The 16492-nt window shown below is 44.7% G+C and overlaps 1 protein-coding gene across 4 annotated transcripts in view; it reads right to left on the reverse strand.

Annotated features, from left to right (window-relative positions):
- Positions 1-1280: 1280 nt before the first annotated feature.
- The window catches only part of PLXNB3 (plexin B3), a 61280-nt gene continuing 46068 nt past the window's right edge, over positions 1281-16492 (reverse strand). For all 4 annotated transcript variants that reach the window (XM_061614170.1, XM_061614169.1, XM_061614172.1 and 1 more), the window contains 7 exons: positions 16049-16218; positions 14431-14591; positions 14109-14256; positions 5716-5780; positions 4762-4837; positions 2442-2516; positions 1281-2061 (listed from right to left, as the gene is read on the reverse strand). In XM_061614170.1, coding sequence (XP_061470154.1) covers positions 1957-2061; positions 2442-2516; positions 4762-4837; positions 5716-5780; positions 14109-14256; positions 14431-14591; positions 16049-16218 — 800 coding nt within the window. In that variant the 3' untranslated portion in view covers positions 1281-1956. The remainder of the gene's footprint in view (positions 2062-2441; positions 2517-4761; positions 4838-5715; positions 5781-14108; positions 14257-14430; positions 14592-16048; positions 16219-16492) is intronic.

The raw sequence follows: 16492 nt of genomic DNA on the forward strand, positions 1-16492 counted from the left end.
TCCTGCAAGCCCGAGCCGCTCGTTGGTACTCTTCCTTGGTGATGCGTCCTTCCTTCCATTCTTTATACATGCTCTTTTTTATTTTTACCTCCTCCACCAGTCTTCCGTGTAGCCACATTGGCTTTTTCCGATGTCTTCCGTTTTTCTTCCTCTTTGGAATTGTTTGCAATTGTGCTTTTTGTAATATGTTCTTCATGAACTCCCACGCTTCTTGGGCTCCTTTTTTCCTTAGTCTATCTAGCCACGGGATCCTACCCATCATTTCCCTGAGCTTGCTAAAATCGGCTTTCCTGAAATCCAAGGTCCATATTTGACTATATTCTTCTTTGGCTTTCCCCAGAATCACGAATTCCAGCATTACGTGGTCACTTTCCCCCAAGGTACCGACCGCTTTAATTCCCGTGACCAATTTGTCCCTGTTAGTTAAGATCAGGTCCAGGATTGCCGATCCCCTTGTTCCTTCTTCTACTTTTTGAAAGAGGAAATTATCAGCAAGGCCCATCAGAAATTTGTTGGAGGCTTTGTGCTTCGCAGAGTTTGTCTCCCAGCAGATATCCGGGTAGTTGAAGTCCCCCATCACTACTACTTCTTGCCTCCTTGAGATTTCAGAGATTTGTTTGAGAAAGGCCTCATCTACCACCTCTTCTTGGCCAGGGGGTCTGTTGCCCAATCCATTTTTGCCTCTGGTCTTGCCCACCCTCTGCACCCTCAAGCACCCTAGAGCTTGCCCATGAGGGAATGCAACTCTTGGACTGAAAAAGATTCTACCCTCCCCCAGTGTATTCTGCTTCTCCTAATAAAGGGAAAGAACAGGGACAAGTGTTGGGGAAAGAAAGCCTTCTCCCCTGACATCTGGAAACTTTATTGAGTCAGGACTTGGTCATTTCACCCGTTATATTTACAATCCTAAGAACTAGAAACTTGCTTTAAGAAAGAAAAGAAAAAGGAAACCAAGACTGTCATGAAGCTGGAGGTTGTGCCCAACATCATACTCCATGTTTGTGTGGAATCATGGAATATGCACCCACTTGGTTTTGGAATGTGCGCAATTCCTAATCAACCTGTGAGAGAGAGACTGACCCAAGGTAGCACTAAAAAAGGTACCTCTTCATCCTAACTCTCCTGAGACTGCCCATGTACCATCTTCCGTAGTTTTCCCTCCTTAGCAGCTTCAGCCTTAATTGCTGTGGGAGTCATCTGATCACTTGTTTAAGCCAAACCTCTTTCCATTCCCTCTTTCCCATCTCTTTTAGCTTCTGTGAGTAAATCAGACAACAGTATTTTTCTCAAAAGTGTTTTTTAATTCTTCAAAATCTCATTAAAATAAATACAATCCTGGAGCAGAGTGCTCCCATATATACACATAAAATGGAGGGAGTGGGAAGGGGGAGATAGGGAAGGTTAGGAGAGAGACTAGTTAGAGTCTGTTTAGAGGAAGCTGGAAGGTGGTCTTACCACCCCAATATTAGTGCATTACCAGCGAGGAAGTTGGGGTCAGAAGGGGCAGATCCCCAAATTCCAGATGCTGCAGTCTGCCATAACCCCACTCCCCCAAAAGGTGGGAGACAGTAGCCGGTACCCTCTTCAGATAGCGACAGAAATAAATACACCCTTTTATATACAAAACCAGTGTTCTGGACTGGGAGGATTCCCTTTGCAGCTAGTTTTTTAAAAAGAGAGAAAGAGCACCGAGTACGAGAGACCCCGGCAGCATCTATGCAGTTAAGGCACTGGCTGGAGGCATCAGTATGTGTACAGACATATGCACACAGACAGCAGGGAATGTCCCAGTATGGATCAACTTTGCCCCCCTTAAAAGGCTGCAGCCCCCAAAACACAGTAACTAGGAAGTTAAGCACCACTGCACTCAGTGGGATTTCATTCTGAGTGAACGTGCTTAGGATTGCACAGTTTGTCATCCATGTTTGATCTGAGCAGGTAATGGATCCAGGAATGTCACAAGTCAGTCACTTTGTTCTCTACGAGAGCTGCAATCTGTTGGAGGCGATACGCCAGCTGCATCTTCTGGCCCAGTGGGTCTTCTTCTAGTGCGCTGATTATCTGCAAAGAGGCACACAAAGTCAATGTATTGCCTGCTCATCCTAGTAGAAGCCTTCTGCCATGTCCCTAGAGCAAGGTTGGCTAACTTGTGATCCTCCAGAGCCCTTCTGATGCTGCTGGACTACAACTCCCATCAACCCTGACCACTGGCTGTGTTGGCTGGGGACTGGCGGGAGGTGGAGTTGATAACATCTGGAAGGCCACAGTTTCCCATCCTTGCTCTACAGGCCTTCCCTCCTCAGCAGCCAACCTCTCTGCAGGGACTGGGTTAGAGTAGATGGCTGCACCCCCACCCTCTCCCACAAAAATTGGTCTATTTGTGTCCCCCCCATCTCTTCCCCTCCATTTTGCAACTACAACATCTAAGGAACTTATCATACTTGGTCATAGTACTTGTTAATATAATTATAAAGTTCTTGCAGGGCCACCAGGCAGTTGAGGTCAGAGGAATATTTCTGCCAAAGAAAAAGGAAAATGGAAAAAATAATATCAGATTTGTTTTAAAAATACATCTTGACAACTACATATGAGCTGCCTTAACTAGTCAGACCATCGGTCTATCAAGCTTAGTATCACCAACGCTGACAAACAGCAGCAGCTCTCTCCAGGGTTTTAGGCAGGAATCTTCCCCAGCTGCACCTGGACACAGCAGGAATTGAACCCCGGATCTGTTGCATGTAAAGCACACGCTCTACTATCACTGAGCTGTGGCTCTTTCCCTAAACTGACCCCTAACAGTCCTTGTATTTTTTTACACATTTCTAAACATTAAGTTACGTATATGTCATACTCATACAATAGCTTTACAGTCTTTACCCATCTTGATGTTGTTATGTGCCTCCAAGTCAACTACGACTTATGGCGACCCTATGAATCAGTGACCTCCAAGAGCATCTGTCATGAACCACCCTGTTCAGATCTTGTAAGTTCAGGTCTGTGGCTTCCTTTATGGAATCAATCCATCTCTTGTTTTGGCCTTCCTCTTTTTCTACTCCCTTCTGTTTTTCCAAGCGTTATTATCTTTTCTAATGAATCATGTCTTCTCATGATGTGTCCACAGTATGATAACCTCAGTTTCATCATTTTAGCTTCTAGTGATAGTTCTGGTTTAATTTGTTCCAACACCCAAGTATTTGTCTTTTTTGCAGTCCATGGTATCCGCAAAGCTCTTCTCCAACACCACATTTCAAATGAGTTGATTTTTCTCTTATCAGCTTTTTTCACTGTCCAATTTTCACATCCATACATAGAGATCGGGAATACCATGGTCTGAATGATCCTGGCTTTAGTGTTCAGCGATACATCTTTACATTTGAGGACCTTTTCTAGTTCTCTCACAGCTGCCCTCCCCAGTCCTAGCCTTCTTCTGATTTCTTGACTATTGTCTCCATTTTGGTTAATGATTGTGCCGAGGTATTGATAGTCAATGTCATCTCAGTAAGGAAGCAACAATTTATGAACCACAGGATGGAAGCAACAATATATGAACCATAACCATGCATTCCTCTGGGGCAAAGTAAAACACTGCAACTGGAGATACGTTGTATGACTCAGACCTCACGGATGGGATCCTACAAGGAAGCACAATGCATGCCTGTGCACAGAGGAATGCAGTGCTCCCAGAGTGGTCCTTTGCCATATATATGCTTTGATTTGGATTCCTGCATTGAGCTGGGGGTTGGACTTGATGGACTTATAGGCCCCTTCCAACTCTACCATTCTATGATTCTATATAGTACCTGCCAGCCCTCCAGATGCAACCCATCTGTTCAACAGTGGCCATTTACAGGATTAGTGTAAGTTTGCTGAGATAATTATCACAAAGCACTCGGAATGTTCAGAAAGCACTATACAAATGTGGAGCGTTATTAATTCATGCATCAATTTTCCTGCAGGTTGAAATGAGCCCATACTGACTCTGGGCCTATTCATATGGCTGCATTCTAGCTTCAGGAAAATGCTGGCCAATGTTGGCTCCTAGACTGCAATGAATTGGACATATACATCCCTGCCCCTAGCAATACATTGGATTTGGCTGCTACCCCAGGCAGAAAAATCATCAAGTGGTCGGCCAAGACCCTCAGTAATTTGCAATTGGTCTGTGAGGGGGAAGTTTGGGAACCATTGGCGTAGACAATACTGAGCTACAGTAGATGGACCAATGGTCTGACTCAGTATAGGGAAGCTTCACATGTTCATATACACGTTCACACTGAATCACGGGCATTGCAAGGGACATACACAATTAGAATTGGCTCTTTCCCAACGGCTTCATGTCCATCAGTTGTGAGCACAGCCCCAATTTTAGTGGACTGGGACATGACAAAACCATCTTGTAAATGTAAATGACCCAAGTCTTGACCAAATTGCAACAAAAACAGCCCTTGTTCAACTCGAGTTCTGAAGACTTTTCCAGGATCTCTTGCAACATACCCTTGACATGCTTGGAACTGTTCAGTTATGAAATTCCAATGAAAATGTCAACTATTTGACTTGGGTGGCGGATGCTATATAGTGCTTTGATTTTGAGGCACTTACTATGCGGGCTGCATGCAACCTTTCCTGGGTTGAAAATGGCATATTAAATCAGCATGAGAGAGTTTTAAAATTAATGAGGCTGAGAGTTAAGAGTGCAGTTTTTAAATACTATTTTTGGTTCTGGAATCATGACTGAGGGGACATTGGCAGGAAATCCCTTACCCCCGAGAGTTCCGTCAAGGCTGAGTTCATCTCTTGGTAGCTGGCAGGAACAGTCTGTCGAATATCAGCATAATACCTAACCGCAAAGGGGGAGGGGAGAGAAAAGAGAAAGGTTAGTGGGGAGCTCCACATTGCAATATAGATCTCACTTGATAGCCTTAAAATGACATATCAAGCAATCTAGTGACATTCATATAACATTTAACACTGCCTACAAGGCCCCCTTCTCATTCTGGAGTATGGAGAGCAAGGGGAAGCAATCACTATTTTAATATAGCAATATTATTAAGCAATACCGGGGGAAGATCGCTAAATATTCTTCTCATCCATATTGGGTAACTGAAAGGGTGGATATTTTCACTTTCCGTGCAGACATAGATGTGAAATTTCTGACTAATGGTGGTTAAGAGGGAGGGCAATGGATTTCCCGAGTACATGGGTGTGATCAGGGAGGCGTGTATTCTGTGATTTTGCAGGAGTGCAGAAAAATCTCAAGAATCGGCTTCCTTAGAATACCTGTATTAAATAAAAGGAAGTTTCTAGACGTTATGAAGATATGCTTGAAATTTTGTGGATACTGACAGAGAAATCTCCGAAGTGAGGGAGGAGGCTAATCAGGTTTCCATTTGTTTAAGATGAGGCTTCAAAGCCTGTGCCTAGCTCCTTGCCCTTCCATATAAGTAGCAGAAGCAGAATTATGCAAACTAAGAAAAATATGCAAGTTTGCTCAATTTGCATAATGTATAACTGTTGCAAAATTAATCTTTCCTTGTTGCATATTTTTTAAACAAATGTAGAATATATGCAGTCAAGAGTATGATTGTATGCATGTGGGACAAAGCTCCCAGTTCCCAAGAGTTGTAGCTTGCCAATCCACTCCCACAACCTCTTGTTTTCACCAGAGGTAGATATCCTTCCTCCACCACCTCCCTCCACACTTTTTTTTATACTTACTTCTCTACCATCTGTTTGTAGTGTGGGATTTCTCTGGCATAGAGCAGTTTGTTGACTGGTGAATCCTGAGGAGGTGGGGGGAAGCAGCAGCAAACGATGGGGTGATTAGAAGAGATTTTGGAAAGGAGGCAGGTGCACACACACAAAGAGTCAGGCTCACAAATTATGTCTCTGCTAAACACTAAATAAACATTATGCCTCCACATCTAGTTATGGCATGGGGGCTACTGGTTTATTTTTCAGGCTGGCCAGACTGTACTTCAAAAGTGGGGGGGGGAGAAAGGAAAAAATGTAAAGTTTACTAGGGAAATTCAGCACTTAAATGGGAGCCCATTCTAAAGTCTGCTCTAAATGCAGGACTCTGCATAGCTAATAGAAAGGGGGGAAGAGTTCCTCTGAGTATGTGCAGAGTCAAAGCCTGTCTCCCACATCTATGATCAAGGCACGGGTCTTGTAAATCAAAGGACATTATTTCCAGGGGGCCTTGAGCACTGCCACCCCTGAATTTTTAAAAAGTAACTACTTGACTGACATAATTTGATATCCAGCAGGCTTTAAATCTTCTCCCATTAAACACTTCCCTTAGCAGCACTTTTAAAATGTGTTCCTTACAATAGGGAAACAGATTATGTTGCATGCCCAAGACAGCTGGCTTGTAGCCTTGGCTATTCTGTTAGAACAACAACAACAACAAACAGGAGGCATGAGCAAGACTCAGCTGGGGCCTAGTTCTGACAGAGATGGTAAACCTGTGTCTGGATTATATCACTTCACACTGCAGATGAAGGCTCACATGCAGGTAGAAAAGTTCTCCATACCAAAAACCCCTGCATGCAGAATAAAAAATGTATCAGGGAAAAGACTTACAGCATAGTTTTTTTTCTGACACACTAGATTTCTATGTCCCTAAATCTCCACCTTCAAGCTGAAACCTACCTGAAGCTCAGGCACAGAGTTACCAGCTCAGTAAAGCCCTCTTCAGGCATTACTATAAAAAATTAAGGAAACACGCTTGGGGGGGGGGAGCAGGGACAAATGTCCAACCTGCTTCAGACAGTCACCCTCCACAAGCTGAGAGCAATGGGGACAACAAGGGTGGTGGTTGTCGAACTCACATATTTGTCACCGCTATACCCCCATGTGTTTTCATAACACACAATGGCAATGCCAGAAGAGGACTTAAGTGACGCAGGCATGAGAAGACAGGCCACTCTCCTGAGCAAGGCCTATGCCTCATGTTTCATTAAACCCTTCAGAAACAAGACAAGGCAGCTACTGAAGAAAGAGAAAGGCCCAACTCAAAAGTTCTGATGGGTAAATATGTCACTCTCCAATGTGGCAGCCTCTTCCATGCTTGGGTAGCTAAGGATGTTTTCAAAGGGGCAGGATCAACAACCAACACCTGTCAGTCTAAACGACACAACTTATGTAAACAATCTGGGGGTAACCAATGAAGCTGAATAGCAGAAGGCTCAGGACTGACGGAATAACAGCACTTCTTTACTCAAGGAATGATTACCTTACGGAATTCACTACTGCAAGTCAGGGTGGTTACCACTAGCTCATCCATATCATTTATTTGTATGCCGCCTTTCTATAGTTAAACCATGCTAAGGCCGCTTACAACATAAAAAATTACATAGTTCACTCTAACAATTACAAAAACATAAAATGTAAATAGTAATAAACAATAAACTAATGAAAACATCTCAATAAATATACAATAAAATTAAACAATCCTCACATACTTCATAATAATATCAAATAATAAAAATACAAAGCCATAATTCCAACAGCAAAAATAATGCATCTCTAACATTAAATCTTGGTTACGGCCATACTACCATACTACCCTGAACACACCCAATCTCGTCTGATCTCTGAAGCTAAGCAGGGTCAGGCCTTGTTATTATTTGAATGGGAGACTGCCTGGGAATACTAGGCGCCACAGGCTTAGAAGAAGCCAGTGGTAAACCACCTCTGAATACCTCTTACCATGAAAACCCTATGAATATATCCAAAAGATTCATAGGGTCACCATAAGTCATAATTGACTTGAAGGCATATAAATCTTACCCCCCTAAAAACATCCCATCCCAAAGACTGTAGATAGCTTTTGAAGAAAATGATTAGGCAAATACAAAGAGGATAGGCCTGTCAACAACTATTAGCCATGGCAGGGCAAGAGCAAGGCATTTTGCAAAAAAACCCATTAAGTACCTCTTTCTATGAGTAAAAATACAATAATGATAAATTAAATACTTAACAATTTGCTGCCTTTTCATGACACCAAAAATCAGGTGTCTGATGTGATCACCTCACTCTGTCCAATGTCAGGGGCAGCCTTGATAAATAAATGGAATCTCCATGCATAGAAGCAGTATTTCCATTCCACCAGAGTTCCAAATAATGGAAGCAAACAAGAAATGACTATCACCTCAACGCCCTGCTTTTGAACTTTACAGAGGCATCTGGCTGATTTGCTGTTAGGAACAGATGCTGGATGAAATGGACCTTGGCCTGATCTAACAAGGCTTCTCATATGTTTTTAAGCATCATTAACGCAAAACAGAAGACACATAAGAGCCAATTTTAAATCCAGTGTATTTTCTAGCCAAGATATTTTTGTATTCAAACTATAACAAACCAGACAATTAATAGCTGTGCCATGTTCCGGTCCCCCACGCACCCACAGGATTGCTGGTTGCCCTATCAGCCAGTTCTCAGATCTCCGGATGCTGCTTTTAAATGCCAGATCGGTCCATAATAAGACCTCTCTCATCCACGATTTAATCGTGGTTGAGGGGGCTGATCTGGCATGTATAACCGAGACCTGGGTGGGTGAACAGGGTGGAGCTAGTCTCTCCCAACTGTGCCCACCTGGGTACTTGGTTCAGCATCAGGGTAGGTCTGAGGACTGGGGAGGGGGGGTTGCTGTGGTCTATAGGAGTTCCATCTTTCTCTCCAAGCACCCTGTCCATTTAGCTACTGGCCTGGAGTGTCTGCACCTTGTGTTGGGTCAACGGGACAGATTGGGGATTCTGTTGGTGTACTGCCCACCCCGCTGCCCAACTCACTCCCTAACTGAGCTGACAGAGGTGGTCTCGGATGTGCTGTTGAGATCCCCTAGACTTTTAGTGCTGGGGGATGTCAACATCCATGCCGAGGCTGCCTTATCTGGGGCGGCTCAGGACTTCATGGTCTCCATGACAACCATGGGGCTGTCCCAATACGCCACTGGCCCAACGCATATGGCAGGGCATACTCTGGACCTGATTTTTGCAACTGGACAGGGTGAAGGTGATCTGAAGGTGGGGAATCTTACATCAGCCCCTTTGTCATGGTCAGATCACCGCTTGCTGAAGTTTAGACTTACAGCGACTTTCCCCCTCTGCAGGGGTGGGGGACCTATTAAGATGGTCCGCCCCCGGAGACTAATGAATCCAGATGGTTTTCAAAAGGCTCTGGGGAGTTTTCCGGCTGATAAGGCTGGCGCTCCTGTCGAAACCCTGGTCGAACTGTGGCACACTGAAGTGACCCGGGCAGTTGACATGATCGCTCCTGAGCGCCCTCTCCTGGGTAGAGCTCATACAGCTGCGTGGTATACTCCGGAGCTGAGAGGGATGAAACAGCATAGGAGACGGCTTGAGTGCAGATGGAGACGAACTCCTGATGGATACAACTTTGCAATGGTAAGTGCCTATACTAAGTTATATTTAGTGGCAGTGCGGGCAGCAAAAAAACAACATTTTGCTGCCTCTATTCAATCTTCTATCTGCCGGCCAGCGGAGCTTTTTAAGATTGTCCGAGGGCTATTACATTCTGGCCCTAAGGACATGATAGATCCATCTGAAGCCCGTTGTAATGAATTTGCCAGGCACTTCCAGGACAAAATTTCTTGCATCCGTCAGGACTTGGACTCCAATGTTATAGCAGTGGATTTAAATGAGGCATCCGGAGCACAGTCTGGTCATGTTTTGTTGGATGAGTTTCAATTGGTACAGCTCGAGGACGTTGACAAGGTGCTTGGATAGGTGCATGCGACCACTTCTATACTGGATCCTTGCCCCTCTTGGCTGATAAAAGCTAGCAGGGTTGGAACCGCCGGCTGGGCCACGGAGGTGATTAATGCCTCATTGCGAGAGGGAATGGTCCCTGGTTGCCTGAAGGAGGCGGTGGTGAGACCACTTCTGAAAAAATCTTCCTTGGACCCAGAAACTTTTAACAATTACAGTCCAGTAGCGAACGTTCCATTCCTGGCCAAGGTTCTAGAAAGAGTGGTCGCGGACCAGCTCCAGGAACTCTTGGATGAGACCGATTATCTAAGATCCATTTCAATCGGGGTTCAGGCCCGGTTTTGGCACTGAGACGGCCTTGGTCGCCCTGTATGATGACCTCTGTCGGGAGAAAGACGGGGAGTGTAACCCTGTTGATTCTCCTTGATCTCTCAGCGGCTTTTGATACCATCGACCATGGTATCCTTCTGGGGAGACTCGCTGATTTGGGAGTTGGAGGTACTGTATGGCAGTGGTTCTGCTCCTATTTAGTGGGTCGTCTCCAGAAGGTAGTGCTGGGGGAGTTTTGCTCGGCACCCTGGGTCCTCCAATATGGAGTTCCACAGGGGTCAGTACTATCCCCCATGCTTTTTAACATCTACATGAAGCCGCTGGGTGCGGTCATCAGGAGTTTTGGAGTGCGTTGTCATCAGTATGCTGATGACACGCAGCTCTACTCCTGTTCATCTTTTTCAGGTGAGGCTGTCAAGGTGCTGAACCGATGCCTGGCTGCGGTAATGGACTGGATGAGAGCGAATAAATTGAAGCTCAATCCAGATAAGACTGAGATGCTGTTAGTGGGTGGTTCCCCTGCCCAGATGGGAGAGGCTCAACCTGCTCTGGACGGGGTTGCACTCCCCCTGAAGGAGCAGGTCCGTAGTTTGGGAGTTCTTTTAGAACCATCCCTGTCACTAGAGGCACAAGTAGCCTCGGTGGCACGGAATGCTTTCTATCAACTTCGGTTGGTGGCCCAACTACGCCCCTATCTGGATAGGGAAAACCTTGCTTCAGTTGTCCATGCACTGGTAACCTCAAAATTGGACTACTGCAATGCACTCTACGTGGGGCTGCCTTTGAAGACAGTTCGGAAGCTGCAGCTCGTGCAAAATGCAGCGGCCAGATTGTTAACAGGGACTCGGAGGTGTGAACATATAACTCTGATTCTGGCTCGCTTGCACTGGCTGCCTATATGCTTCCGGGCTCAATTCAAAGTGCTGGTTATAAAGCCTTACATGGCTTGGGACCACAATACCTGGTGGAACGCCTCTCCCGATATGAACCTACCCGTACCCTGCGTTCAACATCGAAGGGCCTCCTTCGGGGGCCCACCCAGAGAGAAGCCCGGAAGGGGACAACAAGAAAACGGGCTTTCTCTGTGGTGGCCCCCGAACTATGGAACTCTCTCCCTGATGAGGTACGCCTGGCGCCAACATTGCTGTCCTTCCGGCGCCAGGTAAAACCCTTTTTGTTCTCCCAGGCATTTTAACAACATTTTTAACATCTATTTTTAACACCTACATTTGCACTTACGCTCTCAATATTTTAGTAATTTTAATTACTTAACATCTTAATACTTTTAATTGATTTAATACGCTTTTAATATTTTTAGGCTTGTGTTGTAGTTGTTTATATGTTTAATTATGTTCTACTACTTTTGATATACTGTTTTTAAGTTGTTTATATATGTTTTACCTGTATATTGGATGTTTTTATGTTGTGCACCGCCCAGAGAGCTACGGCTATTGGGCCGTATAGAAATATAATAAATAAATAAATAAATAAATAAATAAATAAATAAATAAAGGTGCAGGTAACAAATAATGATGTGTCATTTCTGTATCTGGCTTAAGGGTGAAAAGCACCAATTATCCTACCGATTCTGCCTTTTTAAACATCATGGCTTCCCTCCTCTCAAGGTGCCATGTTTGAGGGGCCCTCTTGCTTGTCCTTCTAACTCTCTTATCTGCCAATATCTTTGGCACTCATCCTCCTAACAAATCTACAGTATCAACACTCCATCTCAGAGCGGGGCACTCCTGAAAGGGCCTCCTAGCACAACACCAGACATACAAGATGAGCAGCTGAGTAAGGCAGCTGAACTAAACCCCAAATTAAAAATGAAAACGCCTGTATCTCAAAGACAGAATCATCAAGTGAGCTCTCGGTAATGAAAAAAAAAATGGTGTGGAAGAACCACCAGTCCTTGGGAATTATGTCTGAGAGGCAGCAATAGCAGGTCTCAGTCAGGTCTGACCAGTTTGGCAGGCTGTAATGAAAGATTGAGAGACATCCAGCTTTTGCAGTACAGGGAGCAACAAATGTTTTCCCCAATAGTACAGGAGGTTCCTTCCTTCCCCCCCCCACCATCTTCTAGAAGTGTTGGGCTTTGCATGAAAGTTAAAAAAAAAGTCTTCAACAAGCATCCTGTGCAAATGCTATTCTTCAGATGGACTGGTCACTTGCATTAGTCGTGGCTGAAGAGAGGTCAAAAGAACAAAAAAGGCTGCACCTTATTTTTTTTTAAAAAAAGGAAAGAAAAAGGCGCTTCAAAGCACTATTTTTATGGCCCAACAGGCCCTTCCTCAGGGATCTACAAAAATATCTATTTTTTTTTCTTCAGAAATTCTGAAAGATAAAGCTGAAAAACTCATCCCACAAGAATATTTCCAGAGAGCAACTAGAATGTGAGACTGGTACTTGGGTCCATAAAATGGGGCTTATGTTAGAGTCAAAGGCCTAGAATGTATGGTGATATAGGTTTTTGTTTTTAAAAAAATGCATCACTAAGTATGGTAGAGCACCACTTCTTCACCCTTGAACAAACAGAGGATGGCTTCTGCACTTCTAGGATGAGACGAGAGATAAGACATTTAGATCAAAAAGGGTATATAGGCCAAGGCTCTCACACTATGTTCCAAGCAAACACCTTTGCAGTCTTAAGATTTCATGTTTTAAAAATATGAAGGCTTGAAAGTGTGGGCAACCCCTGTGAAATTTCAAAGGTCAGAGAAACAGCTGAAAATGATTTCTAGTTTAGTGGGGCAAGGCTTCAGTGCTCTACATAGGTCCTTGCACATGAAGGTGAGGCTGGAAGAACATGGAAAACTGGGAGGCCAGGTTCAGTCCCTGGGATTCCAACTACTGACCTAAGATACATTGTTTTATCCACACTTGACTGAATTTGGGACTATTGGTAGCCACCATTTTTGAACATCACTCTACTGGAAGGGGAAAACTAAACTGCAAATCCAGAAGGATAAAATGTTAACGATGTGGGAAAGGCGGTGTTTTGCAATACAGACGGTTAAGCAGAGTGATGCAACTGAATGTTAAATGGCCTTGCTAGCTAGATGGGAGTAAAGTCATTCCCACACAATCAGCAATAAGCATCTTGAAATCAGTACTTCTGCGCAAGTGTTTGAGACAGGCCGAAACCACAACAGGCATCTTGGAACTGAGGTGATGGTTTGGTGGATTAAAAAATACTGTAAATTAGGAATGGCATTTTAGCTCATATGCCGAGACTCTTCCATTAGGGAATGCCAAATCCTTTACCCCCAACGAGATCAGACATGAATGGTCATGTTCATATTTGGCACCAATTCTTTATGGTGGCGCTGGGGCAAAGTTTCCTTCCTTTTTGTCCAAGATCTTGAAGTTTGCTCCCCACTTCTTCTGGGACATTAGTAAAGATGGGGCAAGGTGGTTTCTGCTAGTCAGGACAGCTTTGGTCTCATGTAAGCCTGGTTAATTATCAAGGAGAATTTCCTTTGGCTTGACGCTGTTCCTTGAGCAGTCTGGATTATTTTATTAAGCTGCTCTTCAAGCAGCCTGATTAAAGTCCCTCTGGTATGGAACATCATTTTTATCCCTGTTCTGTTGACGGCAAGGGCTAAAATCATGATTACCTAGGGTGGGCCAAGATATGCTGGTACCTCAGGCAGAAGATCCAAATAACTAATTAATATGGGGCAGAATCCCCTGGAAAATTTTCCAGTGTACACCACATTGAAATGAACAGGAGAGCCTCAAGGGTAATTCCCAGTGGACTGTGGCCTACAAAGGTCCTCTCTCTCTGCTTCTCTAAATCTGCTGCCCCACAGTAGGACTACCTCTGTTGGTGGCATTGGGATTAATATGAGAACTAAATACCTAGAGTATCCTTTTTCAGGGCAGAGGATGAACCACTGCTAACCACGTGACTTTATCCTTTGCGGAAACTGATCCAGGCAAGCACCACCTGTCCTGTTTTTATCCTAGTAAGGTATAGGGATGTGTCCTTTAGACACACAGAAGACCTTTACCCTGTTTAGTAGGTGCATACACATGGAGACTTACCCTGCCAACTTTGTGCTCAGCAGTTGTGCAGGCATCAATGAATGTCTGAGCAATGACACTCAGGTTGGCATCCACATTGTCAGAGACACGCACATCGAATATGAACTGTGGGTTCTTGAGCGTGTTTACCCAGAAGCGCAGCAAAAGACTGGGGATGAGGGGGAACAAAGGGAGAAATCATTTTCAAAACTGGATAACTTGCTTCAGCCCTTCTAGCTGTAAATATTCAGACTCCACAACCCACTGTCCCAAAGTCTCAGCTCCCCCTGCCACCAACCATTCCTACGGGAGCTTGTCTCAACTACCTCACTGTCCACCCCACCTGTTTGTTTTCCAAATGTGCAGTGTCTCTGGCTCATTGACCCCATGCCGCACAGCTAGCTCATCCAACAGGTCAAACAGATACTTGACAGCGATTGGCACTGGGCGGTTCACACTCAACACAGCCTGGAACGCATCATCCACAAACTTCTGTAGCGTCCCCTTTGGGAGAATGAATGGAAGAAAGAAAGGGAGGGGTTTAGAGACTCATGGATGCACACTTGAGACACCCAGGAAGCACCAGTTTAAACAGCAGCATGGTTCTACCATGAGCATTATCTTGGGCTGGCAACAGAGCAATCTGATGTCTAACTACCTTTTTTGTACAGATTACCAGAAGTTGCTCCTTAAGGCATTACACAGGGAGTCTCTTTTTCTCTCTTGACAGGACTTAGAATAGAATAATTAAAACATGCAGATCTGGGCTCTCATCTCCAATGGAAGAGTTCCATTGTGTCAGAACACTGGCACACTCTGAGGAGCACCGAGCCTTGCTCTAAGAAATTTTAAATAGTTTCCAACATTATTACACCTCAGTGCTATAGCCCCCAATGGAATCTGAGGATAAAGTTTGACTTACATTGAATGGAACTTATAAAGGATGGAATAAACCTGTCTACCACCACACTAGTTTCAAAACAGTCAAATAATTTGAACTGACCATTTAGCCTTCAGTTTACTGGGCTGCGCAAAGTATACTCTCCAACTGCCATTGGCTAAGACTTATCGCACCCCAAACAAACAAGTTTTAGCCTGTTTGATTGTTATGTTACATATGTGACAAAGGATTCCTGAATAGTCAATACAGCAGCTGTCCACTTAACCCTATCCTAACCTCTTAATTTACATTGTTGTAACCTGCCCTGGGTCCTCATGGTCAAGGCCGGGTAAGAAATATTATTATCATTATTAACAATAATAATATCATAATAATCATTGCTAATATTATACGACAAGGCTCTACTCTATATTGTATTTAGCATAAGGTTCAATATCTGGGTGTACTTCCAAGAGAAGTCTCTACATGGGCCTCTCCCAAGCAGGTGCCCTCCAGATGTTGCGGGACTCCCAACTCCCATCAGCTTTGGCCACCACTGCCAATAGTCAGGAATGATGGGAGTTGGAGTCCCGCAACATCTGGAGAGAAAGTCTGGTCTTCAGGAAATGCAAAATACCATATGCCTTTGACCAGTACACACATGGAGCCACTTTTTCAGCTGCACTACCTGCAGGCTGGAAGATAAGCCCTTGTGCTTTCTGGATGTGGCAGCCAACTTTGAATCCCTCTAAAGGAGGGCTTTTCAGATTTACCACATTAAAGATCCCCCTCCAGACTGTCTTGTCTGCCGAGGAACCCCAGAACTATTCTAGGGCTCCCAGTCAAGTTTATGTAGTCTTTGTGTTATCTCGTGCAAAACGTACAACCTAGACATAGCCCTGGGGATGCATGTTGCAGGGGAGAATAGGCAGTGTTGAGCTGCCTTTCAGGGAAGGTAGAATGTCATTACTGATCTTCTCACTGAGGAAATCCCAATAAGCTTCGAAAGAATACCACTGTTCTAAAAGGGCTGGTATATTTGGGGACTAGGTGAAGTGAGGGGGACACGCTTGCCCTTTACCTTCATGGAAAGCAAGCGGGTGAGGTAGATCTCGGGAATAGCCTTGGCCCGCTCCCTCAGGCTGCTGCGCCGTTCTTGTTGCTGCTTTGTAAGTTCAGGTTCTTCAGAGGGCTTTACCAGGTGCCAGAGGCGCAGACCCCCCTCCTCACCATCCTCTAGCATTGGGGTATCTACAAAGGATGCAGTAGGATTCACTGGAATGTGAAGTGGGGCAGCCAGATAGCCCTCAGGCCACCCATCTGTCCTGTGCACCCGTGAAACAACTACTGGGGCCTCCAGTCCTGGCTACCAGCAGCAGCATACAATGGTGTGAAAGAAATGGTGATGCTTGTACAAAGGAAGAAGCAGAGGCGCAGGGGCCCAGCTGGAGGCTTGGTGGGACTGATGTGGCCTGTAGACCACCTAACTAAGAAACAAAACAAAGGGGATAGGGTCATAAAGGAA

The sequence above is a fragment of the Rhineura floridana genome, chromosome 3 (assembly GCF_030035675.1).
Source record: "Rhineura floridana isolate rRhiFlo1 chromosome 3, rRhiFlo1.hap2, whole genome shotgun sequence".
Lineage (NCBI taxonomy): Eukaryota > Metazoa > Chordata > Lepidosauria > Squamata > Rhineuridae > Rhineura > Rhineura floridana.